We start from the raw sequence: 26831 nt of genomic DNA on the forward strand, positions 1-26831 counted from the left end.
CGCACGGTTTGCAGATGCAAGCACACACACTCCTCCGCGCGACGGAAGAAGCGGGGTGGCAGCGACAGCGGAGTCGGAACGCAGGGACAGCGCCTCCGGGAACCTCGCCAAGGCGGCGGGAACTACAACTCCCGGCTCGGTCGCCTCGGGACGACGCGCGGCCCAGCGCAGACTGGCCCCGCCCAGCGGCCCCGCGCGGCCGGGCCCAGGTCCCAGCACCCAGAGTCGCCGCGCGGCCGCCGGTGAGCCGCATGGAGCCCCGGGCGGCGGACGGCTGCTTCCTGGGCGACGTGGGTACGTGCGGGCGCCGCGGAGGTCAGGGCGAGGCAGCCGCGCCGGCTCCTGGGGCCGGCCGCGTATCCGATGGCCTGCGCCGGGAAGGTGGTGGCGCGCCCCGCGCTGGCTCCGTGGGTGGGGGCGTTTGGCGGGGTGGGCTGCGGTGACAGCAGGGTCCCAGTGGTGCTGCACATCCCATACGGGCTGTCATGTCTGGTGCCTTGTCCCAGGCCAGCGCACTGCGTGGCTGCAGTCCGTGGGGCTCGCAACCGCAAACCCACCGAGCGCCGCGCGCCCTGGGGAAGGTGCGGGGCGCGTGCGGAGCCGTTGCCCAGTGGCGGGGGAGAGCCTGGGAAACGCCCACGGTGCTCCCTCTCGGGGCAGCCAGGCGCGAGCCCACGGTAAGAGCTAACCCCCCCTCCACTGGCGCGGGTGAGGCCGTGGCGCAGTGTCCGAGCATCCTGCAGAGGTGTCCGCGTGACCCCGAGTCCGCTCCAGTGAAGGTGGCCTTGGGGCACCGCGGCACACTCCGAAAAGTGCGATCCCAGTTCTACACGCAGCCTACTTTACCATCCGAGCAGCCTACGAATGAAATGGATTTGAGGGAAGGACACTCTTTGGGGAAGCAAATTTTTTTGCTGCCTATGAAGCAGTAATATGGTCACTGAAATGAACGACGGAAGCACTATGAAAGCCTGAAAAAAAAAAAAAAATCTAAGGCATATTCATCCTGGTAAAAACAGTAGTGAACGTAAGAGGGAAAAGTCTTAAGGGTAAATTTAGCTGAAGAGGAAGTTGCAGTCATAGCAAGGAAAAGATATTTTAATTGACTTTGCAAAATAACCACCTTTGACATGATCAGAGGTATCTAATATTGGCATGTGTTTTTACTTGGCATTCCAGTCCAGGCAAGCACAAGACTTTGACCCCGACACTGTGATCTGCATTTGATTAGCTTAATTGAGTAAGCAGTGAATAGCTAACGACGGAAGCTTATTTAAACACGTATTTTAATATTTCTGTTCATGGCATCACTTCTGAGCATGCCTTCTGCATCGTTTGTTATGGAATGCATCCGTAGAAGAAAGGCACATTTTAAACTAATGAATCCGCAACTTTTGAGGTTCACTGGTATTTTTGACATTGTCATTTTTTATTTAATATATTTCTCCCCAAATAAGTTCTGCTGATGTTTTTTATTCCCAGTGTAATGAATAAGCTGAATGTGTTGGATCCAAAACAATACTGCCATTCCAGCAGCACTAGAGGCGAACCGTAGGAGCTGTAGCCAATTTTAACATTCTGACCTCAAATTCTGGATGTGTGGTGTACCCCGACCAAAACATTTAGGTTTTGGGCTGTTGCGCAGTCTCTCGTGCCTGTAATGCCAGCACTTTGGGAGGCTGAGGCAGGTGGATCACTTGAGGTCAGGAGTTCGAGACCAGCCTGGCCAACATGGCGAAACCCCGTCTCTACTAAAAATACAAAAATTAGCCGAGCATTGTGGCAGGTGCCTGTAGTTTCAGCTACTTGGGAGACTGAGGCAGGAGAATCACTCAAACCTGGGAGGCAGAGGTTGCAGTGAGCTGAGATTGGGCCATTGCACTCCAGCCTGGGCGACAAGAGCGAAACTCTGTCTCAAAATAAATAAATAAAAATACAAAAATTAGCCAAGCAAAGTGGCGGGTGCCTGTAATCTCAGCTACTTGGGAGGCTGAGGCAGGAGAATCACTTGAACCTGGGAGGCAGAGGTTGTAGCGAGCTGAGATCATGCCATTGCACTCCAGCCTGGGCGACAGAGTGAGACTCTGTCTCAAAAATAAATAAATAAAATAAAGAAAGAAATAAAGAAATTCTGCATTCCCTATGGATGTCCTTCTGCGGGAGATGAACCTCTTACCTACTGGCTGCTCCCCCACTCCCCTGTACGTTTCCCCCAGGGTCCTCCAGTAGAATTGTTTTTGTTTAAATCAGATTTCAGTGTTGACATTATTGTGACTATGTGAATATTGCAGCTGAGTCACTTGCTATGTGGGGACTATGTTTCTCTTTTTGTGTAATGTCTTGCTTTTCTTGGACATGGTGGGTATTCTTTTTGTTTACCTGTGGGTTCCGTGTTCTCCATGCCTAATCCCTAATTTATCCCCAGTCTTCTTAGGCCCCTCAGGTAAGCGACGAGTCCTGTGTTCTCTCTCTCCTGGTTCAGTGTTTGGAGACGTGTCCCCTGCAGCCTTGGGGCTTCCAGCTCTGCCTGCTGCTGCTCTGGGAAACCAGGGTGGAGGTGGGGCAGGGGGTGTCTTCCTGTTGTTTATGGGGATTTGCATATCCCTTTGTGTTCAGTGCCCTCCCAAGGGTAGTTCAGATTCCCTGCTCTTTGCTGGTCCCCACCCTGGGTGCCAAGCCCGCCTTCTCTATCCTGGTTATCCGCTGCACCAGCCTGCCCTCCAGCTCCCCCAATGGTCTGGAAATCACTCCTCAGCCTGTTTGTTTTCTACTTGTTTATATGGATTTATGTCTCCCCACCCAGGTACTCTCAGTTGAGTGAGATCTTTGCGGAGGGGCAGAGAAGATCCTCCGTGTTTAATCAGAAACACAGCTCTATCACTCTTGATTTCAGTGTCAGGGCGGGGAGAGGGAGAATCCACTAGGGTAGCAGTCCAGGGCGTTTCTAAAGGGTAGAGAGTTACTTGGAGTGGGAGGCTATTTTATCCTAAAATAGGAATTCAAAGAGGGCCTGTTGACACACCAGAAAAGCCTATTTAGGGCCAATGGAAGTATCAGAGGAAATTAGCAAGTTACAAAGGCTTAGGAAGCATGTTTATGGGCAAAACAGTACCTCTATCCTCCTTCTCGACATGGCAGCCCTGGGAGACATTGCCTGCTATCCTAAGGAAACTGAGGCTTAGGTGATTTAGGGTGAAAAGTGTCCCTCAGATCCCTTAACTGAGATGGGGAAGATGCGGGATCAGAGCTCAGGGGTCCTGAGTCAGGGCCTGAGCTCCCACAGTGCCTTGAGGGTGGGATTGGGATTGGGGGACCCTCCCCATGCTCCCTGGGCCATAGCCTTTTGGGGTGGACCAGGGGCAAGGGAGGAGTCGGGGTAGCAGGTAATTGGGTGAGTGATGAGGGAGTCAGGGGAGGAGACATTGAAGGATAATGCAGCGAATCCAGCGTGGTTTTAGCGCCATGCCGGTGGAAGGAAATGCCTGTTATTCATCAAGCTCTCCTGACACCTTCGGTCCTTTCTCCCAGTTCCTTTATTCCTTAGCCCACCTATTTTCACCTCTTTTCTCCTTGTCTTCTGCCTTCATTTATTCTTTCCCTTTCTTTTCTCCACTCTTATTGAGTTTTGACCATTTTGTCCCTCTAAGAAGGCAAATACTGGCATTTTTGCTTCATTGAACACATCTTAAAATCAGTCTGCTGTTTGACCTCAAGTTTACCGACAAACTATATTTTGGGGATTCATAATGAAAACATTTAAAAAGACATGGTTGAAAAATATCACCGTAGCAACAAAACACTGAGCCCAGACTTGTAAGTGGGAGTTTCTACGTGGAAAAAGAAAGATCAGTATTTTTTTTCCTTGGGTTTCAAGGACACTAAAACTGTAATTTGGGCTGCGCTATTAAAATTTGGTGATAGTGATAAGTGCCATGTGTTAGGCACCCTCTTTGTGCTGGAGTTGTCACGTAGACTGTCTTTAGTTGTCACCATGAGATCCTTCACTTCTCTTTTCCTCTGTGGTCTCTTTGTCTTTGTGGATTTAGCCCCCACTTTTATTCCCTTACTATCACTTCCGTGTGGTTTGGACAGCAGGCAGAGATGAATGGATGCTACATTTGGCTTTTTCTGGGAGTGTTAATCATCCAGGATCTCATCTCATCTCCTCCCCTCCCCTCCCCTCCCTCCCCTCCCCTCCCCCCTCTCCCCTCTCCTCTCCTCTCCTCCTGACAGAGTCTCAGTCTGTCGCCCAGGCTGGAGTGCAGTGGCACGATCTCAGCTCACTGCAGTCTCCACTTCCTGGTTCAAGCCATTCTCCTGTCTCAGCCTCCTGAGTAGCTGGGATTATTACTGGGATTACAGGCGCGTGCCACCACACCCAGCTAATTTTTGTATTTTTGGTAGACATGGGGTTTCACCATGTTGGCCAGGCTGATCTCGAGCTCCTGACATCAGGTGATCTGCGTGCCTCAGCCTCCCGAAGTGCTGGGATTACAGGCGTGAGCCACCGCGCCTGGCCCATCGTCCAGCATTTCTAAGGCCTTTTCAGTTCTAACAGTCAGCATGTGTTCATGAATCCTTAGCTTTCTGGGACCCTGGGGGGCTATGTCACTCAGGACTCTTGACTTTTCCCTGAGAGCTGAGGATGAGCCCATTGAGAGCAGCATCAAAAAACCCTCCCTGGGGGCTTCCGGTGCCTGCCTTGGTTCTTCCAGGGTGGGTTCCCCGAGTGTGTGCTTGCCCACCCCAGCACGGCTTTATGGGTGGGTCAGGGTGGAGGGCCCCCGTCCTCACCGTTTCAAGAATGCTTACTGGGGTCTTGCAGGGAGGGCTTCTTCCAGAGGCTGCAGGTTGTTTTTGACGCAGAAACGACATTTCCGCAGCCAGGACCCCAGACTCCCCTTGGTAATTTACTCTGAACAAAATTTCTGACTCCAGCAACATTTAAGAGTGCATTGTGGGCTGGGCGAGGGGCTCATGCCTGTAATCCCAGCACTTAGGGAGGCCGAGGCGGGAGGATCACTTGAACCCAGGAGTTTGAGACCAGCCTGGGCAACATGGTGAAGCCCTGTCTCTACAGAAAATACAAAAATTATCCAGTGTGGTGGTGGTGCATGGGCCTGTAGTCCCAGCTACTTGGGAGGCTGAGGTGGGAGGATCACTTGAACCTAGGAGGTTGAGGCTGCGGTGAGCCCTGATCACACCACTGCACTTCAGCCTGGGTGACAGAGCGAGACTCTGTCTCAAAAATAAATAAATAAATACTAAGAAAACAAAATAGGAAAAAAGGTGCATCTTGGGTATTGGACCTGGATTCAGAGCCAGCATGCTACTGGATCAGCTTTGTCTGGAAGGTGTCCCTGGTGGCATTTGAGAATGCTCTTTGTTGGAGTGGGCCCTGACCCTGGAGAGGCCCCAGGCTCGGTGGGGCGGGGTTGGGGGCAAGTGGCTCCGCTGCATTTATGGTTGCAGTCCCTGTGAAGGTCAAGTGAGGCCCGCCAGTGTGGGTGCAGGCAGGGCAGTGTAGAGGATGGGCTCTGGAGGTGCCCAGCGCTGCAGTGTGCAGGGGCCAGCAGGCCAGCCGCCGACTAGACACAGGCTGTCTAGGGGGTGGCTGGGCCTGGGCACAGAGCTGCCACTTGGGCCCAACGAGCGGGGCTGTGGCTCTGGGATGACTGAGGAGATACTGGGAAACCAGCTGCCTGGGGGGAAAATAAAGAAAAAGAAACAAAAATAAAAGTCTGCTTTGCTGCTTTCCCTGGTCTAAATACTCACACCCTGGCTGGTTTCAAGCTGCTGGTGGTCTCCGGCCAGCAGAACCTGGCTGTGCAGCAGCCAGCGGTGGTGAGATGGCCCGGCACACTGCTGGGTGGCTTACCAGGTAAGGAGGGATGGAGGGGCTCTGGTCTCAGAGGGCCCAGGAACTGAGCAGAAAAATTGGGCAGAGACTCAGTCAGTCACCCGACTTAGGTAAGGATCGTGTTACTGGAGCTGGAATGCAAGATGGGGGGGCTTGCTATGGAACAAAGATGAGATGGTAGAACCCGCACCTGCCCTCCCCACAGGACTGGTGGGGTAATAATGACAGCAATGATCCTGGAGCCATTACACTGCCTGTTACTCAGAGCATTTACAGGTGGCCAGGCACGATTTTCTTGTCTTCACAGCACCCATTTGAGGAGAGAGGAGGCCGAGGCTTGGAGAGGGTAAGCTGTAAGACAGGCTTTAAACTCACGAGCGGGGCAGTTTAAAATTCCTGCAGCTTGCCCCTGTAGAGTCTGCTCCCTGAGGGTAGGCGGACCCTGAGCCACTTGACCTGTTCAGCCAGGGCTTCCTAATCTCAAAGGACAGGTCAGTCCTGGGGCAGGGCACGGCCTCAGATGGGAGAGTGTCGGGGCCCCAGCAAAGGGACAAGAGAGGGGAAGAGGAGCTGGGGTCCAAAAAGGTCCACACCTGGCACACAGTCCTGGTCAGTAAGGTCGTATCGTGGGTGGAAGAGTGGAGAGAGTGTTCTGAAGCATGTGTCATTCCTTCTCAAGGTGACGTCTGCCGTAGTCTGCAGTAGATACATAGATGACGTCTGTGAAACTCCAGTTTTCAGGGCAAAGGTTTTTGCCTGGCTATTCATGAGCTCGGGCCTGCAGGCGGCAGGTAAACAGGAGGGGCTGTGTGTGTATCACTGTGACCCTGACCTGAAGCAGAAGAGAAGGAGGTGGGTAGAATCCAGCCATCAGGACTGGATCATGAGTCACCAGGGCTGCAGCCTTGGCTCTTGTTGCAACACAAGTTCTTCATTTAATGGATGCACGAGCCCCCACCTGGCCAGAGTGTGCGAGCGTCATGTTAGGTCTCAGGCCACTGTCCTGGGCTGGAAAGTGGAGCAGGGGACAGAACCCAGCGGCAGGGGTCCGAGTTCAGTCTGGCAGGGGAAGATGCGTCTGGGGAGTGCTTCTTCATTCAGATACCTGCACGGGCAGCCTGTGTGGGGAGGCTGGCTAGCTGTGGTACTATCCCCAAGGTGACAGGGGATGACCTTAGGGAAGGCCCAGGGAAGGAAGAATGCTGGTCAGCTGGTGGTGCGGCCATAGTGTGGAGATGGCGTGGGGGGGTGGGCTGCAAGCTCGGGAGGCTTCCTGAAGGAGCAGGCGTTCCCTCCGTCGAGGAATTTCAGCCGGAAGCGAGGTGGGGAATGGGGCTGAGAAGGGCTTTCCGGGCAAGGGAAGGAACAGCAGACACAAAGCATGGGACTTGCAGCCCCTGGACTCTGTGTGAATCGGTAGAGTTTGGTGTCACTGGACACGGCTGTGTGCGTGGCGGGGAGCCTGGGGACAGGGCCTGTGACTGCGTGGTGGTGGGCCTTGTACCTCGCCTGGATTCTACCCTGGAGGAGGGAGCCCTTGTGAGCAGGCCCTGTCAGACTGGCTTGTCAATCATCTGCATTAGGGAGGGGGCAATGGGAGACCTATTATGTGGCAGCGGTGGGTGGGACTTAGGGACAGAAGTGAGTCCCCGAGGGAACCTGCCAGCACAGTGTGGAGTCTCGGGTTTCCAAGGCGGTGCTCTGCCAAGGGAGAGGGTGCAGGGATTGCTCTGCCAAGGGAGAGGGTGCAGGGATTGGGGAGGGGGCGTCTTGCCACCACAGGGAGCCTGGCACAGGGGCTGGAAGCAGCCTGCAATCCATCCCGGCCAGTCCATTCACTAACAGACAACATTTCCTGCACTCCTCATCCATTTAAGGTCTGTGACCACAAGCTGTCCTTCCCGATTCTTTTCACCTGGGATTTTGACCCTACCATTGCAGGGCTGAGTCACATTGCTCTGTGGTGGTGGGTGCTGGGGGCTGATCTTTATGCAGAAAGCGGGTCTCTTTGCTCCTTGGAAGGGCCATCGGTGGTTTGGGGGTGTCAGGAAAGGTGACGAGGTGCACCCCAGGCACCTGCTGTCCTCTGGCCTTCTATCCCTCCCTTCCCCACTGTAAATCTCCTGTGAGGATAGCCTGCGGGTGACAGTCCCCCCATGCTCTAGGTCCTCCAGCTTCTGGTTACTTAAAAAAATTTTTTTTTCTCTATTTTTAATTGTAGTAAAGAGCACAGAAAACAGAAGTTACCACCTTAGCCATTTCAAGTGTCCATTTCAGTAGGGTTGAGTACATTTACATTTTTGTGTAACAGAACTCTAGAATTTTTCATCCTGTAAAACTGAAATTCTGTCCCCATGAAACACTAACTCCCCGTTTCCCCTCCCTGCAGCCCCTGGCAACTACCTTTCTACTTTCCATCTCCATGAATTTGACTACTCGAGGGACCTCACATAAGTGGAATAATACAGTATTTGGCTTTTCAGAAATGGCTTATTTATTATTATTTTTTTTCCAGACAGAGTCACCCAGGCCGTAGTGCAAGGGCACAATTTTGGCTCACTGCAACCTCCATCTCCCGGGTCCAAGTGATTCTCCTGCCTCAGCCTCCCGAGTAGCTGGGATTACAGGCATGGACCACCATGCCCGGCTAATTTTTGTAATTTTAGTAGAGATGGGGTTTCACCATATTGCCCGCCTCGGCCTCCCAAAGTGCTGGGATTACAGGTGTGAGCCAGCGTGCCTGGCCTAGAAATGGCTTGTTTGACTCAGCATGATGTCCTCAAGGTTCATCCGTGTTGTAGCATGGGACAGGATTTCCTTCATTCCTGAATAATATTCCACTGGACGCTTGGATTGTTGAGAATAATGCTGCTATGAATGTGGGTGTACAAATGAGTCTCTCTTCAAGACCCTGCTTTCAATTCTTCTGGAGATATGCCCAGCAGTGGAGTTGCTGGATCATATGATATCCTGTGTTTCATTTTTTAGAAACTGCCATACAGTCTTCCACAGTGGCTGGACCATTTTATATTCCCATCATCAGTGCACAAGAGTATCACTTTCTCCACATTCTCGCCAACACCTATTTGGTTTTTTTGATAATCCTAACAGGTGTGAGGTAGTATCTCATTGTGGTTTTGATTTGCATTTCTTTAATGATTAGTAACATTGAATACCTTTTTTTTATGTTCGTGGCCGTGTGTATCCTGTTTAGAGAAATGTCTGTTCAACTCGTTTGCCCATTTTTAAACCTGGTTATTTGTCTTTTTGTTTTTGAGTTGCAGGAGTTCTTTATATATTCTGGACTAACCCCTTATCAGATAATGACTTGTAAATATTTTCTCCCGTTCTGTGAGTTGCCATTTCACTCTGATTGTGCCCTTTGATGCACGGAAGTTTCTTTTTTCTTTTTTTCTTATCATGTCTGCTGCTAATTTTTGCCCTTCATTGCTGCTGGTAAGACTACAGCAGCTGACGTGATTCACTAGAAATAAGTTGCATTTCCTTTGTAGACTGGTGATACAGAGAAATAAAATTAGATTTTCTTTTAAAAATTTTATGTCTAGTTGTAACTGAACCCAGATTTGGCTGCTTGCTCAAAAGCCAAACACGAGAGACAAGAGTTGGTGGCAGGATTATCTGGAGAGCCAGCAAACCAGGAAGATGGTAGACAAGTGTCTAAAGTGCCATCTAAGTCAGTACAGGTTTCGGGTTCTTAATTATGTTAAGGGCAGTGGGAAGAGGAGGCTGTTGGGATCAAGAGGTAACCAAGGACCAGTGACATCTGGGCACCAGCAAGGGTCCTAGGAGGTTGGGAATGTCTTTGTCCTTGATCAGGTCGCAGTGCTCCTATAAATCTTTAACAAAACATAGCTAGTTGTTTACATGCTTTCCTTTTAATCCCAGAGTTAATTTCAAAACTACACATTTGCGCTTTTTGCATATTATCTCAATGCTGTAAAATTATCCTAGCCTCTGTGTAAGAATGGATAAAGTCCCCTCAAAAAAAATGTTAGTTATTTTGCTGTTTCACTGCTACAGACTTTTTTTTTTTCTGGAGACAGAGTCTTGCTTGGTTGCCCAGGCTGGAATGCAATGGCGCGATCTCAGCTCACTGCAACCTCTGCCTCCTGGGTTCAAGCGATTCTGCTGCCTCAGCCTCCTGAGTAGCTGGGATTACAGGCACGTGCCACCATGCCTGGCTAATTTTTTGTATTTTTAGTAGAGATAGGGTTTCACCATGTTGGCCAGGCTGGTCTCGAACTCCTGACCTCGTGATCTGCCTGCCTTGGCCTCCCAAAGTGCTGGGATTACAGACGTGAACCACCTTGCCCAGTCAGACTTTATAATTCGTTTTAGTAACTCCTTCCATTCATTTACTCATCCACTCACTCACTGAGCAACCACGTGGATACCAGCATCTTCATGGACAGTGCCAGGTTCTGGGGTGCAGAGGTGAATAAGTGGTGCCTGAGATAGACCCGGCTGCAGTTCTGCGGCCTCTGTGACCTTCCCTGGCCATCCCTGGGCACCGGGGCTCTTGCTTCTGAGTCCCCGTCACCAGACATGATCGCAGTTGTCATGTTGTGAGTTATCTGCCATTTATTCCCTGGTCCGTGACTGTGAGCTGCCTATTGCTGCATCTTAGTCATCTTTGTGTGTGGCAGTGGAAGATGCTAAATCCACCTGGACGTCTTGTGAATGCAGGCACGTCGGGAATGCGCCTTCCCGGCTTAGGTGGCTCCTGAGATGCGCTTTCCTTTTTCGCTGCGAGAGCTAGGCCTCACCCTGCCTTCCTCTTCTTTTTCAAGTGGCAGCCTCTCCTTCTACCCTTGAGATTTTGCTCCCCGCGGATTGATTTTAAAGTGACACTAAGCCACTTCTCACTAACCCCAGGAGGGCAGTGGGTTACTCTTCATTACTACTGGTGGGGCTGAGGGCCACCTGGAGACGGTAAGTAGAAAGTTCCACAAGCTTCACTTTTGCATTTTGTGGGGATTGAATCTTCCTTTGTGGTTCAGTTCTCCCTAGTCCCCACTTCCACTGACATAGGGTCACCTGAGCTCTTTGGCTGTGGGCAAGACAGATAGGTACAACTGGAGGCAAAAATACTACAAACAAACAATGTTTATTGAGCACTGATTCAGTGCCAGGCCCCACCCTTTAAGTGCATCTACCTATTTCAATTCACTGAATGTTCACAGTCCACCTATGAAGAGAAAATATTGTTATTGCAACTTACAGGTAAAGAAACTGACACTCAGGGAAGTTGTGTTTTGGGTAAGCTGATAAAAGGCTGAGCTGAGTTTCCACCGAGCAGTTCTGAGCAGTTGTGGCTCCAGGGAACTCTTAACCCTGTACTCAGTGCCCGAGGCAGAGGTGGGGGAGGGTGGCAATGTGGGGATCTCTAAGAGCAGAGTCATCAACACTGATGAGGCTACCCACCCGCAGAGGAAATTCGATGCAGATACTCTTTTTTTTTTAGACAGAGTTTCGCTCTTGTTGCCCAGGCTATAGTGCAATGCCGTGATCTGGGCTCACTGCAACCTCTGCCTCCTGGGTTCAAGCGATTCTCCTGCCTCAGCCTCCCAAGTCGCTGGGATTACAGGCATGCACCACCATGCCCAGGTAATTAAAAAAATATATTTTTAGTAGAGGCGGGGTTTCACCATGTTGGCCAGGCTAGTTTCGAACTCCTGACCTCAAGTGATCCGCCCGCCTCAGCCTCCCAAAGTGGTGAGATTACAGGCATGAGCCACCACACCTAGCCCAGCTGCACTTTGTAAAAGTAAGATCTGGGGAAGATCCAGGTGGTAGAAAGGTTTTTCAGGGACATGTCAGAATAGTAAGAGGAAACTGTTGATTGAGAAGAGGTGTGTGATGTGATCTTGTCTGCTCGAAGATGGAGAGTTGACAATAAGGATATGTCAGCTTTCATCCAGCACTGTTGTCATTTATGACATTTTAAAGTGTTTAGAAGACTCCTCCGTGTCTGAGATGGGTGCTGAGAAAACACAGGCGTGCGTGGTTTCTGCATCTGGGGAGTTTATGGTCTGTCCTAGTTAGCGAGCTTTTGTCTGCTCCTGGTTTAGACAATAAAGGAACGTGACTAAGCCCAGCCATTGGCTTGGCTGCAAGCATCTGATGGTCCTTGACTCGTGCTCCAGGTTCCAGTCCTTTCCCAGCTTTGCCATTCCTGTAGGTCCTGTCTTCAGGCAGGTAGCCAGATGGCTCAGCAGGTCCAAGTTCACACCCAGGCATCATCCAGAGAAGGAAGGGAGACAGCCTTCCCCTGGAGCTCGTTCTTGGGAGTGAGCAGAGTATAGAAGCTTGGAGGCCTCTTCGCAGGCTCTCCCTCACTTCTCCTTAGCTAGAGTTGCTTTGGATGTTGTATGGGAAATAGGATCACTATGATTGACTGAGACAAAAAAAAAAAAAAGAAAGAAAATAAAAGAAAACCCAGTTAACATCATCCTTAAAGGTGAATGACTAAATGCTCTAGAAACTAGAGGCTAGAAACAAGACAAGGATGTTGGCTCTCACCCCTTCTGTTCCACATTGCACTGCAAGTCCTAGCCAGAGCAATTCAACAAGAAAAGGAAAGAAAAGGGCTGGGCGTGGTGGCTCACGCCTGTAATCCCAGCACTTTGGGAGGCTGAGGCGGGTGGATCACCTGAGGTCAGGAGTTCCAGACCATCCTGGCCAGTATGGTGAAACCCCATCTCTACTAAAAATAGGAAAATTAGCTGGGTGTGATGGTGTGTGCCTATAATCCCAGCTACTTGGGAGGCTGAGGCAGGAGAATCGCTTGAATCTGGGAGGCGGAGGTTGCAGTGAGCTGAGATGATCACACCGTTGCACTCCAGCCTGGGTGACAGAGCGAGACTCCGTCTCACAAATAAATAAATAAATAAATAAATAAATGGCATCCACATTAGAAAGGAAGAAGTTAAACGATCTTTGTTTGCAGATGACATGACTTTGTATATAGACAAGCCTGAGGAAGCCACTAAAGTGGAATAATTAAAACATGGATTCTCAAGGCACTGGAGTGCAGGAGACACTGTAAATGCAGGGGTCTGAGCGTGTGTGCGTGAGCATTGTGGGAAGTGTTTCCCAGAGAAGTTGTTTTACCTGGGCCCACCTGGAGGATGTAAACGTTTCACCAGGAAATTGCAGAGTGGACAATTGGCAGGGGGGCAAAGGTGGGCGTGTCAGCAGAGAAGGATGTGGAACTGCAGGGGAGTGGTGAGCACCTGTGCCTGCAGAATGGCTTTATGCAGGGGCAGGGGTGGGAGGTGGACCGTGGAGGTGAGCGAGGTCCACAGGACGGAGCCCCTTGTAAGCCTTGCCCAGGAGCTTGGACTCTAGCCTTCAGGCAGTGGGGGTGGCTCAGGGATCTTTGTAGAAGTGCTGGGACAGTTGCATGATCAAGGATGGTGCCTTGGTGGCATCAGGGACCCTGGAGTCCTGGGTCCCTGTGCTCATTTGTCTTGGATGGAAGTGGCAGGGTCTTAGCGTGAGGTCCCCTTCCTTTCCAGGTTTCTGGGTGGAGCGGACCCCTGTGCATGAGGCAGCCCAGCGGGGTGAGAGCCTGCAGCTGCAACAGCTGATCGAGAGCGGCGCCTGCGTGAACCAGGTCACCGTGGACTCCATCACGCCCCTGCACGCGGCCAGTCTGCAGGGCCAGGTGCGGTGCGTGCAGCTGCTGCTGGCGGCTGGGGCCCAGGTGAGTGGCCCTTCAGGGCAGACCCCCAGACTGGCTGCAGCTGCCAGAATGGAAGAGGTTGACTCAGGAGAACTTGGGAAAGAGGGGAGGGTGGGGGCTGCACTGTGTCCACTGCACACAGGTACCAGGAAGCCCATGGCTGAGAAGTGCTCGTGGACCTGGCTGTTAGGAGGTCACGGTGGTGGAAGAAAGGGCAGCCTGAGCAAATTGATGGTGGGAGTGCCAGCCATGTGGTGGGCAGGAGCCAGCAGGCTGGCCGCAGCCTAGATACAGGCTCTCTCCGGGGCGGCCAGGCCTGGGTGCAGAGCTGCTGCTTGGGCCCAAAGAGCACGGTTCCGGCTTTAGGATAACTCAGTGGGATGCTGGCCAGCCAGCTCTCTGAAAAAAGGAACAAAAACAAAACTCTGTGTTGCTGCTTTCCCTGGTGTAAATGTTCCCACCCTGGCTAGTAGTAAGCTACCAGGGGTTTCTGGTCAGCAGAATTCCTGGCATATTGGCAGCCAGCTCTCCCGAGCTGGCAAACACTGGCCCTGCACACCCCTGGCCAATGTACGAGGGACACAGGGACCTGGTCTCAGAGTTCAAGGGGTGGGGAAGAAGGGAAGACGGTGTACTGTTTACTCTTCCCAAAAGCTTGGAATGGAACCCATTTCGGTGTGTACCCAAATAGAATTTGAATTTGGACAAATGCTAAATACAATTTGCCAATTTGGGGAGTTGCCTTTTTCCTGGCCTCTGACTTTCGCACTAGGGGAGGCGTGGTGAGCTGTCTCAGGCATTCCTTCCATGGTGGTTTTTTTTTTTTTTTTTTTTTTTGAGACAAGGTCTTACTCTGTTGCCTAGGCTGGAATGCAGTGGCATGATCATAGCTCACTGCAACCTCATCCTCCTTGACTCAAGTGATCTTTCCACCTCAGCCTCCCAGGTAGCTGGGACTATAGGTGCGCGCCACCCCACCCAGCTAATTTTTGTATTTTTTGTAGAGACAGGGTTTCGCCATGTTGCCCAGGCTGGTCTCAAACTCCTGAGCTCAAGTGATCCTCCCTCCTTGCCTTCCAAAGTGCTGGGGTTACAGGTGTGAGCCACTGTGCCCAGTTGAGGTTAGAGTTTTTAGAACTCATTTTTAAAGCCTGCCTTTCCCAGCTTGCAGCCTAGGGTTCCCCTGTCCTGCTCTGTGCTTAGTAGGTGTTTGGGGCAGGGGTGGCAAGGGGGCTGCTGAGCTTATCCTGCCCGGAGAGAAAAGAATCCTGAACGAGATGACTTCTCTACTCAGGAGGCCGTCGGTGCTCCCCAGCCACGTGCTATCTCTTTCAGTATCCTTGCCTAGCACATAATAGCAAAGCAAACCGGTGCTTCCAAGAAGCATCTTAGCAAAGATGAACCTGCAGCAGGATGGGAAAGCGGGTTGCGTGGCATTTCTCTGCCTTTTGACACTTGTTTCTTTCTTCCTCCCGTGAGGTGGATGCTCGCAACATCGACGGCAGCACCCCACTCTGCGATGCCTGTGCCTCGGGCAGCATCGAGTGTGTGAAGCTCTTGCTGTCCTACGGGGCCAAGGTCAACCCTCCCCTGTACACAGCGTCCCCCCTGCACGAGGCCTGCATGAGCGGTGAGTTGGCAGACGGCTGGGCTGGCCCAGCTGGGCTCTGGAAGTTTCCTCCTTTCCGGGATTAAAGGGACTTAGGGAAGGAAGCAGAGTAGACAGAATTGGGAGCCCTTGGCTGGTGACGGAGAGTTCTGAGTCTGTTTCTGGCTCTTGGTGGCTCAGCTGCAGAGATTCTAAGCTTTCCCTCCTTGAGGTCTTCGTCCAGGGCTGGGGCGGGTGACTCTATGGTAGGATTCTGTGTCCAAGCCAGGGTTCCTTGGGCCTCTCCATGTTAGCACCAGGGCCTGGGGGACTCTGCAGAGGCTCATTTAGGCTTTGCTGTAGTTTGCTCTGCAGGCCCCTGATTGAGATGGGAGACGACAGAGAAACGTGTCCCAACAGCCTGGGCCAGGAGGCTGTGCGTGGTGCTCTCAAAACAGTGCTGGTCCTGTAGGCTCAGGGAGCAGGTGGGACTTCAGCTGCCCCCCAAGAACGGGCAGATTGCAGATGCTGGGAAGACAAAAGGGCACCCCGAGCATGGGGAACATTCCTTGTCCTATCTTACTGCATCAGAAACTCCCAGTGGAGCAGAGAGGACTGGAATTTAGGATGAGACTAAATGAGCTGGTGGGAAGATGTTTAAATGACAGACTAAGGAGTTTGGATTCTACTCTTTTGAGCAGAGGTTGCAAACTGTGGCTTATATCTTGACCGGCCAGCATGGCCTTTGTCTTTGGATGCACATCTGGGGTGCAGGGTATGGGGTATGTGCCCTTTCACGGTGCTGGCAGAGCCATGGCTGCATGTGGCTCACCCCTGATTCCTGCTCGTAGGTCTTTCCATGTCTGCAGGCCATGGGGACAGCTCCAGGGAGCTCTTGAAGGTTTCTGAGCAGATGTTGAGGGTCAGGAAAACAGAATTTGGGGAAGGTTCATTTAGTGGCCCTCCATGTGCAGATAGAGAGGTGGCAGTCGTGGTCAGGGTCTCCTGGAAGCAGAGGGATGAGTTGGGGACCATCGCTGGGATCAAGGTGCCCAGTGCTCAGAGTAGGCTGGTGGAGTGGGATGGGTTCATTTGGTAGGTTTGGGGAAGGAATCCATAGAATTTGGTATGAAGGGGAGGCTCAAGAGGTCAGAAATGAGTCAGGTTTGAGTCAGGAGCAAGGACCCCAGGAAAGGGAGAGGGCTCTACAGTGGGAGACACTGGCCAGCGGCCAGCACATGGCTCTGGGGCTGGGGCTGGGCATGAGGCTGGTGGGGAAAATCAGGGAGCTGCCAACAGTGAAGAGGTAATTGAGTGAACAGAAAGGATGGAGCCTAGATAGAATGTGCGGGGGCAGGAGGATGGGGGGCCTGGAACTGCGCTCCAAATCCGCATTACAGACCCAGGAAGAGGAGCCACTTAAGAGCCAGGAGAGGCCGGGCGCTGTGGCTCATGCCCTTGGTAATCCCAGCACTTTGGGAGGCTGAGGTGGGCGGATCACCTGAGGTCAGGAGTTTGAGATCAGCCTGGCCAACATGGTGAAACCCTGTCTCTACTAAAAATACAAAAAAATTAGTCAGGCGTGGTGGTGCACGCCTGTAATTCCAGCTATTTGGGAGGCTGAGGTGGGAGAATCGCTTTAACCCGGGAGATGGAGGTTGTAGTGAGCTGAGATCGCACCACTGCATTCCATCCTGGGCAACGGAATGAGACTCTGTCTAAAAAAAAATAAAAAACAAAAAGAAAAAGAAAAAGAGGCAGAAGAGGCGGCTGCCATGGGGCACAGGAGGATGACCTGCATAAGAAAGTCTGGGGGGTTTCCTGGGAGGCTGAGCTCAGCGCCGACAGCCGAAGGTAGATACAGGGCAGGGGGCAGCCGGAGAGTTTTCCCTGGCCCATTCTGCGTGGTGCCCCATGTCTTCTGTTCTCACAGCAAGAGGCCGGCCAGGCCCGTTTCTCCCACTGCCTTGAGCCCTCCCCTCCTCATCGGGGCGTAGAGCCGTGTCCTGGCTTCCTGAGGGCCGTGCGGGTCATGAACTCCTCCCTAGGTTGGGAGGCAGGCCTGCCTGGCTTCCCTACCCTGCACCAGGGATGGAGGCTGCTGCAGCTGCCGCGTCTGTGTGCTTGTTGTCTCCAATGTCCGTATTCAAGGACGTTGCCCCCGCTTTTCCATTTATCTTAAGGGAGTTCTGAATGTGTGAGGCTCCTTATTGACGTCGGGGCCAATCTGGAAGCGCACGATTGCCATTTTGGGACCCCTCTGCACGTTGCCTGTGCCCGGGAGCATCTGGACTGTGTCAAAGTGCTGCTCAATGCAGGTGAGTGGGTGTTTGCCTGCGTGGGTGTTTGCCTGCGTGGGTGTTTGCCTGCGTGGGTGTTTGCCTGAGTGTGTGTTTGCCTGCGTGGGTGTTTGCCTGCGTGGGTGTTTGCCTGAGTGGGTGTTTGCCCGAGTGGGTGTTTGCCTGTGTGGGTGTTTACCTGAGTGGGTGTTTGCCCGTGTGGGTGTTTGCCCGCGTGGGTGTTTACCTGCGTGGGTGTTTGCCTGCGTGGGTGTTTGCCTGAGTGGGTGTTTACCTGCATGGGTGTTTACTTGCAGAGTGGGTATTTACCGATGTATCTGAGAAGTTTGCCTGAATGGGTATATACTTGCAAGGCTGTTCACCTGAGCAGGTGTTTACTTGCACCGGTATTTACCTGAACAGGTATTTACTGTGCCTAGCGGAGAGCTGGGTGGAGGAGTCAGAGGGACCAGGGTTGGAGGCTGGCTCTCTTACTTGCCAGCTGAGACCTCGGGCCTCAGTTTACATATCTGTAACACTGGAAGAATCTATGCTGCAGGTTGCTGGGAGAACTGGGGATGTTTCCCCGGTGCCTGGTGTGTCCTAGTAGGTACTCAACAGATGCCAATGATTATTTCTAGAGATGACAGGCCACTGTCCCCACAGCTGCCTGGTGAGGTTGCTGCCTGAATCCAAGAGAGAAGGGGATGTAACGGGAAGTGGAGTCGGCAGCGTTTAGGAGAACATGGAGCATTTGGAATCCAGGCCATTGTCAGGTGTTTGAAAAGACTCAGGATCGAGATTCCCAGAGGGAAAAAAATCAAAACCAAAAAGACCAACCAATTGAGGATTAGGCTCAGGACCTGTCTATACCAAAAGTTTTAGCCAAAGTGACTGTCGGCACAGGGTTTTTATCAACCCAACTTAAATGTTTTGTTGAGGGAAAATTTTAGTTTCATCATCTCATCCAAATTCTGGGTGTAGTGTAGGATAAAAACAAAACTGTTCAGGATGGCTGGGCACTGTGGCTCACAGCTGTAGTCTCAGCACTTTGGGAGCCTGAGGTGGGAGGATTGCTTGAGCCCAGGAGTTTGAGCCAGCCCGGGAAACATAGCAAGACCCCTTCTCTTAACAACAAGAACAAACCTGTTCAGGAACAGAAAGATCATGAATTCCCCCCAATGACAGCCATTTGAGCTTAGTTATATGTAGTTTTTTTTTTTTTGGAGAATCTTATTCACTTTCATGTGCCGCTTTTAAGTCTTTTTAGTGGAAAAGATTCATTTTGTGTAGGAATAGTTGTTGGGGTACCTTTAATTTTTTATACACTGTCTTAAAAGTGTCTCCGTTGGAAGCAGGTGTAAGCATTTCCAGCCGAGCCGCTCCTCTGGCAGCTGGATCCGTTTCTAGGAACACAGGGCAGTGCAATCGTATCAAGCCTTTATGAGCTCAGTACACATGAGTTCCATTTTTACTTTAGTTCCGTTTGGTGTGGTTGTAGGGAAAGGGATCAACTTAGTGTTTAAAGCAAACATCCTTTCTGTATCAGTTAGGCCTTCATGGCAGTTGGACGCCTTTGCGAGTAACAGGAAGCCACTTCTATCTGGTAAACAATGGCGGGCATTTCTAGTTCAGGTGACTTCCGGGCTGAGATGCAGAGCAGGTTTAGGGGCGGCTGGACCGGAGGTTCCGTGGTGTCACCCAGGCCTCAGTTTCTTTGAACACTTCAATTCTGCTTTCCTCAGTGTTGGCTTCATCCTAAGCCTCTGGCTTCCCTGAGCAAGGTCACGGGGCTGCAGTGGCTTCAGGCCTACACGCCAGACGTTTCTCGTTTTAAGCCTTCTGGAGACTCTTTCAGAGGAGTGGAAAATCCCTTTTCACACACCCCTCCCCAGTCCCTTTGCCCAAACTTTGCCAAATTCTGATGGGCTGGAGCCTGGCTCATTAGAACCAATTGCTGTGGTCAGGGGAGAGGGATTGGAGCAGGCGGGACCCACACTGGAGCTGAAGTCAGGTCTGCTCCTGCCCCCACCACATTACCGGGTGGCAGCACAGTCGGGGGTGGGGGCTGGAAAGGAAGGGGCAGCTGTGATGCCCACCGTCGCCCTAAAGCGGGGTTCCCACAGCTCTCCCCGGGAGTTTGCATGCCCCTGGGGAGTTAGAGGTGAACGTGGCTTTCTTGGGGAAGCCTCCCCACAGTGACTGTTGGTGTTGGCTCGATGCTGTGGGTAGCATCCAGCCATCAGCTCCACGCGGGATTCCTGATTCCCATCCTACTCTTGGGTGGTCTCCTCTAGTACCCCTTGTGAGAGCAGATGGTGCATCATCTTCTTGGAAACCATTTTTTCATCGTGGAAAATTTCAAACATACAGAGAAGAGAGAAACAACAGCATCCCCTACGTCCTCGCAAAATGATTTTTTAAAAGTAGTGATTCTGAACTTTTGGGGTCAGGTCACAGATCCTCGGGAAACCACAGGCAAGCCAGGGATCGTGTCTCTAGAATAACAGAGGAGCGGAAAGTCCCTTTTCCTGCACCCCTCCCCAGTCCCTTTGCCCAAACTTTGCCAAATTCTGATCGGCTCAAGCCTGGGTCATTTGAACCAGTTACTGCGGAGAGGGGAGAGGGATTGAACCAGTCGGGGCCCACATGAGTGCAGGTGCTTTCATGTGCGGTTTGAGAGCTGAGCTGTGGGGCAGCCACGTTGCACCCCGCAGGGGACGTAGAGACCATTGTTCTTGTTCTTTGTAGGCAGTGAGGCGAGTCCAGGAACCAGACTGTATTTGCAAAGGAGGAGGGCTGGGGAGGGTGAAAGTCTGGTTATGATGGTGAAGTAATTTTTAATCTGATCGCTGACAGTGAATATTGAACTCTGCCAGGAGTGTTCAGAAGCGGCTCCCTGAGGACGGTCGTGCTTCCATCTTTGTTCTTAGCACTGGCCCTGGCACAATTTAAAAAAAAAAAAAATTTTAATTGTTGTTTAATTAAAAAAAAAATTTAATTATAATTTTTTAAATTTAATTTTTTTTTTAAATTTCTCTTGTTGCAACAAGCACCTGTTGAGCTATTTGTGTTTATGTTCCAGGATTGTGCCAGTCTTGGAGTGCTAAGGTCTTAGACAGTCCCTTCACATCGCTGGCCACGGGTTCTCTGAATCCACTTTAATCCTATTTTGTGTTGAAAGCAGGATTTTGGTAATGCGGCTGTGTTGACCCCTTTTCTCTGAAGCATGAAGTTCAGAGTTTTTAATTCTCTGGTTGTTTCCTGGCTCCCGGTCTTTGTCTTTGTCTCTCCCTGTCTCTCTGTCTCTGTCTCTGCCTCAGTCTTTCTCATGCCTCTCAATTCAAGGAATGTTACCATCCTTGCTTCACACAAAGTTACTTTCTTTCCCTCTCCTACCCTCTTTCTCTCTTCCTTCTTTCCTCTGTATCTGTTCCCTTCTTTCTTTCTTTCTTTTTTTTTTTTGAGACAGAGTCTCGTTCTGTCACCCAGGCCGGAGTGCAGTGGTGTGATCTCTGCTCACTGCAGCCTCCGTCTCCCTGGTTCAAGCGATCCTCGTGCCTCAGCCTCCTGAGTAGCTGGGATTATAGATGTGCACCACCATGCCCAGGTAATTTTTGGATTTTTAGTAGAGACGAAGTTTCACCATATTGGCTAGGCTGGTCTTGAACTCCTGACCTCAGGTGATCTGCCCGCCTCAGGCTCCCAAAGTGCTGGGATTACAGGCATGAGCCACCGTGTCTGGCCCTGTTTTCCTTCAACGAGTACCTGTATATGTTGTCTCTCTCACTATGGGCCTCACTCTGTCATCCAGGCTGGAGTGCAGTGGTACAATCATGGCTTGCTGCAGCCTCAACCTCCCGGGCTCAAGTGATCCTCCTACCTCAGCCTCCAGAGTAGGTGGGACCACAGGTGTGTGCTATCATGCCCGGGTAATTTTTAAATTTTTTTGTAGAGCGAGGGTCTCACTATGTTGCCCAGGCTGGTCTCAATTTCCTGGGCCCAAGAGATCCGCTCGCCTCAGCTTCCCAAAGCGCTGAGATTACAGGCGTGAGCCCTGTGTCTGGCCGAGGCATATATTTTTAATGGACATAGCTGATCGAGTTTCATCTCTGACTCTCTTCTTGGCTCACTCAGTGCTGTACGTTCAGGACCCATCCATGTTGCTGCCTGCACCCCTGGCCTGGTGTTTCCTTTCAATCCCTTATTCACAATTTCATTTCCTTCCTTATTCACCTTCCTTCCCTTCCACCCAATCAAATGATGCCAAACATACATTTTGAAAAGATGTACATTGGGAAGGCCGCCTCTCTGCAAGAGCCCCAGCCAAGGCCTCGTCTGTGGAGAGTGGCAGGGAGCGTGATTTTTAGAGCTGCTTCCAGCCATGGTTTTCTCCCTGATCGTGAGAGAGTAGCTGTGCCTCCCTTGGGCCTCTTCCTCTGTTTTTCTTCTTTTGTTAAAATAGAGACCATCTCTTTCTCTCCCAGTTGGCAAGAATATTGCCAGAATTAATGACATGAGAGAAATCTACTTGAACTTTAGATTCTGTGGATGGTACAATTTGTTTTTCATTACAAGTGTATGTTTAGCGTTAACATTTACTTCGTATTATGATTGCAACATTATACTGGAGGAAAACCCCTTATGAGAAAGAGAGGTTGAATTGTGGGGAAATATTTCTTTAATCTATTGCTTTTAAATATTATTTTTTTTGTAGTACATTTCTGCCAAATTCAGGACCTGGGTAATTTAGCATTTTTCCTAGTTGAGAGATCTTTTTCCTCTCCTGACTTCTGAGTTTTGGCTGCGGGAAGTGGAAAGAACTTTCTTGGGCTGGGGCATTCTTAGGATCCCTCCATGAATGCTGTTATGAGCATGGTTCTTATGTGCTTTTAGGGGATTAAAATATTTTAAAGCAGAAAGAAGTATTTTTCGGATACTTTTTGAGCAGAGGAACTAGAAAATGTAATAGCGTTCCACCTCTCAGCTCCTGTTTTGACCCTCTGAAATTGTCGGTAAGCGATGGCATGCTAGTGGTCTGATTGTTTTAAAATCCCACTTTTGATAATACTTTATGTTTGTGGTTTGAATCTATCATTTGGCGGATTATTTTACTGATGCTGGGCGATTTGCTTGGCTTCTTTAAAATACTTCTCTTTTATTCGTTTTCTCTTATAACCTCCTTTGCTACTTGAGGAACAGACTTCGAATAAAATGGCATTTTCTTTCAAAAGAATTCTGAAGCCCTGAGGGATTCCATTGTATTGGATTAGTGATGGCTGTGCCCTAAGAATGATGTGTTACAAAAATCATATTTTTATCAAAGTCTTTTTTTAGTGCGTGGAAAAATGCCATATTTGACCAGGTGTGGTGGCTCACGCCTGTAGCCAGGAGTTCGAGACCAACCTGGCCAACATGGCGAAACTCCATCTCTACAAAAAATAGACAAATGAGCTGGGCATGGTGGCGCACCTGTAATCCCAGCAACTCGGGAGGCTGAGGCAGGAGAATCGCTTGAACCCTGGAGGTGGAGGTTGCAGTGAACCGAGATCAGGTCACTGCACTCCAGCCTGGGCAACAGAGTGAGACTCTGTCTCAAAAAAAAACCCAAAACCAGCCATATTTAGCTACTAATTCTTTGCATCTTTCTGAATGTCTGCTCTTTTTTAAAAAAAAAAAAATTTTTTTTACTTTTAATGAGCTTGATGAATGTCTGCTCTTATCGTGAGAAAGTTGAAGAGTGCAAAGCTAAATCTCTTCTCTGAATTGCCTACTGTTTTGGGTACATTATCTGTTTTCCTTTTGTAAAAGAATATGCATTGTGAAGGAACATTCATTCTTTCATTCATCCAGTATTTCTGGAGCCTCCTTCCTGCGCCCGCAAGAGGAAGAAGCAGTGTGTGTCTGTGCTGGAGACCAGGCGGGAGTGCTTGAGTGGCTCTGGTTTGAGCTTCCAGAAATCTCAGGACCCCTGAAGGCAGATTGATAGGGCATTAGAATAGTTGTTTAACTCAGACGTTTTTCGTTTTATTTTTCTTCTTTTCGGTTCTATTTCCAGTTCTTTCTTTATTATTGCTGCCTACCTTTATCTCTCTTCTCATGAGTGGGGACAATAAGTAATTCCTGCTTTTGGATGTTGAAAAACATTTTTGAAAGCTATGGTAGAGTCTGTCCTGATTTTGTCTTGTGGTTGGGGATTGCTTCTGCCACCATGGTGTGCGAAGAAAGGGACGTGATTGTTCCCCTGACTTCAAGTTCTCTTCTTGGTGAAATCTCTTCTGCACTCTTGACCTCCAGGGGCCAATGTGAATGCGGCAAAGCTTCATGAGACAGCCCTTCACCACGCGGCCAAGGTCAAGAATGTTGACCTCATCGAGATGCTTATCGAGTTTGGTGGCAACATCTACGCCCGGGACAACCGCGGGAAGAAGCCATCTGACTACACGTGGAGCAGCAGCGCTCCCGCCAAGTGCCTCGAGTACTACGAAAGTGAGGCGCCCCATCGAGCACGCCCCATCCCCTCCAGCCTTCAGCCTGGACCCCTGATAGGCCGGTTCCCTGTGGGCTTCTGCGGAGAGCTAGGCTGTTAGTCCTGGCTCCTGTCCTCTGCACTAGGACAGACCCTTAAGCACTTTGTGGGGGCTGTTTGTGCTGTTGCCCCAGCTCTCCCTGGGTTCCCTGTGTCCCGTGGCCTGGAGCAGCAGAAGCTGTGGCTGACACCTGCCCGGGCACCAGACCTGTGCCTCCTGTGCGGGACATTTGACAGATGAGCCTCCTAGCTGCAGATTAGTTTGATGACAAATTTGGGTGCTGAAATATAATGCCGTGGCTCAAAAAACCAAAACCATGGTTTTGAAAAGGCACGGTGGCTCACACCTATAATCCCAGCACTTTGGGAGGCTGAGGCGGGCAGATCACCTGAGGTCAGGAGTTCGAAACCAGCCTGGCCAACTTGATGAAACCCCATCTCTACTAAAAATATAAAAATTAGGCGGGCATGGTGGTGGGTGCCTGAAATCCCAGCTACTCGGGGGGTTGAGGCAGGAGAATTGCTTGAATGCAGGAGGCGGAGGTTGCAGTGAGCTGAGATTGTGCCACTGCACTCCAGCCTGGGTGACAGAGTAAGAGATTCTTGCCTCTGTCGCTTTTTTTCTGTCTCAAAAACAAAAAACAAAAAAACAAAAAACCTCAAAACCAAACAAACCCCCAAACCCCACAAAAGGCAATCCCAATGGACATCACGCCCCAAATTTCATTTCCTGGGCTCCCTTTCTCAGGTTCCTGGCTGTCCTTCCAGAGAAGGCCTGCAGGACACATCCCGGTTCCAGGGGAAAGGGAGGCGTTTCCGATTTCCTCTGGGGTTGTATTTGGTTGCAGGTGTTGTGCTCCTTCCTGAAATTAACCTCACGTCCTTCCTTGCTCCCTTTTTCAGAGACACCTCTGACTCTGTCGCAGCTCTGCAGGGTGAGCTTGAGGAAGGCCACTGGCGTCCGAGGGCTGGAGAAGATTGCCAAGTTAAACATCCCGCCCCGGCTCATTGATTACCTCTCCTACAACTGAGCTGCAGGCGGGGTCCGGACGGTGACTGCCCCCATTGTGCCCAGCATTGCCTGGGTGAGGGCTCTGCCTGTTCCTCTGAAGCAGCGTGATTGCTGTAGATAGAACAACGCTCCTTCGAGTCCCTTCTGCGATCCCGTTTAGGCTTCTCTCCTGGATCCTGGATAATGTTCCCAAGGTGTTGGGAAGGCCTGCGTCTCGGGTCACAACTGTGGGTGTGGCCCTGCGCTGTTCCATGGAGCCTACCCTCTCAGTGGGCATGGGCCCAACCGTCCAGTTTTCCTCTTTTATGGACCGTCCTCAAAGGCACTCTCAGGACAGATGGCGTGGGGATCACAGAGGGGCTGGCAGATCTGGGGCCTCAGGGCACTGTTGCTGATTCCCACTCGCCTGGGCAGCCTGCCGCAGATGCACAGGCCCCAGGTGCAGGCCACCACCTCCGGGTCGGCACTAGGACTGCCCTCGGTGCTCGTAGGGAATGGCTGGGCCCTCGGAAGGTCGGCCTGGCATGTGGCCTGGGACTGCTGCTCTGCTGGCTGCTGTGTGGATGCTTTTCATGGAGCACTTTCCAAGGCATCCCCCAGCCCTGAGCCTGGGCGCATCCGTCACTCAGGGGCTTTCTATGGGTCTTTGTGGGGGAAGGCCCTGGCTTTGTATTCCCCACAAGTAGCACTGAGTTTCTTAGGAAATTCGTCTTCAGGATTAGGTCTCGAACTCTTGTGAAAAGTTTATATGTAGGATAAAAACCTTTTAGAGGACATATAGGCGATACCACTAAGGTTTTGCTAATGAGCCATTCAAACCGACAGCAGCGTGAAGGTGTGTCAAGGCGTATACCCTCGTGGCTCGGCATTCTCAGTGCAAAGGGCTGTTTGGAGACTCTGTGGGAATTGTTTTTCATCTGTTTCTATGGTTGTCAAATGAATTCTTCACCCACCCTACAGTTTGCTAACTCCTTGAAGCTATCAAATTGGTAAGAGAGGCTGCCCGCACCCCGGGGGCACCATCGCCCACTTATTACTTGGTTTTGTGGATACTCATGGAGCATCTATCACATCCAGCATTGTCCCAGTGCTTTGAGTTGGACGGGACTCTGCAGCCAAGGCAGGATAAGAAACTCTTGCAATCCCGTCCTGCAGTAATAGAAACAGGTGGTTCCGCATTATAAGCCACAGGCGGAACATTCAGTAGCCCATTCAGACTGCATGGGCTGGCCTAGGAGTCTTTGTCTCCATACATTTTAAGAACCCCGCCCACAACAGGGAGTTAAACTGGAGGACCTTTGCATGATTAGTTCAGGGATGAGTGGTTTCTGGGGCAATGGAGAACCGGTCACGCCTGTCCTGGAGACAGTGTGCCCAGAAAAGGGAACGTGGTACTCACTGGATGCACCCAGGCCGGCCCGAACCTCCCACCACAGACAGCGCGGAACAGAGTGAGCCTGAGCTGCCCCAGGCGAGGCCCTCTGTGCTGTGTGACTGGAGGCCTCTCCGCATGGGTACTTGGGGGTGGGGCCACAAATCTGGCGAAAAACTTCGTGCTGGCCACCGTGGGGTTTCTCTTCTCCAGCGTTCCAGCCGTTGTCATGGCGGGTCTTCGTCTATAACTGAGAAGAAAAGCATTCCTGTTTGATCACCGCCGTAGTTACCAGTTCTGGATCAGTCAGTGTTTCTGCATGGAATAACCACCATTAAAAAAAGCACTGGATTCTGCCCTTTCATCTTTGTAAGAGATTCTTGCCTCTAGCAATGACATCCTGTGATGTCTCACAGTAGAGCACTTAGAGCAGAATCAGGTCCCCACGGCTGTTGCTCAATAAAAGTGGTGGAATAAAGTGCA

The 26831-nt window shown here is 51.0% G+C and overlaps 1 protein-coding gene and 1 pseudogene across 2 annotated transcripts; both read left to right on the plus strand.

Annotated features, from left to right (window-relative positions):
* On the plus strand, positions 1 to 26831 carry ASB13 (ankyrin repeat and SOCS box containing 13). Its single transcript, XM_003257602.4, has 6 exons — positions 1 to 294; positions 13402 to 13589; positions 15048 to 15198; positions 17340 to 17474; positions 23733 to 23924; positions 24868 to 26831. Exons 1-6 carry the CDS (start codon positions 15 to 17, stop codon positions 24993 to 24995), a joined length of 1074 nt encoding a protein of 357 aa, XP_003257650.2. The 5' UTR covers positions 1 to 14; the 3' UTR covers positions 24996 to 26831.
* On the plus strand, positions 25099 to 26831 carry LOC115836671 (annotated as a pseudogene). Its single transcript, XR_004031654.1, has 2 exons — positions 25099 to 25300; positions 25335 to 26831. The product of XR_004031654.1 is annotated as an uncharacterized LOC115836671 (transcript).

Source organism: Nomascus leucogenys, chromosome 9 (assembly GCF_006542625.1).
Source record: "Nomascus leucogenys isolate Asia chromosome 9, Asia_NLE_v1, whole genome shotgun sequence".
Taxonomy (NCBI): Eukaryota; Metazoa; Chordata; class Mammalia; order Primates; family Hylobatidae; genus Nomascus; species Nomascus leucogenys.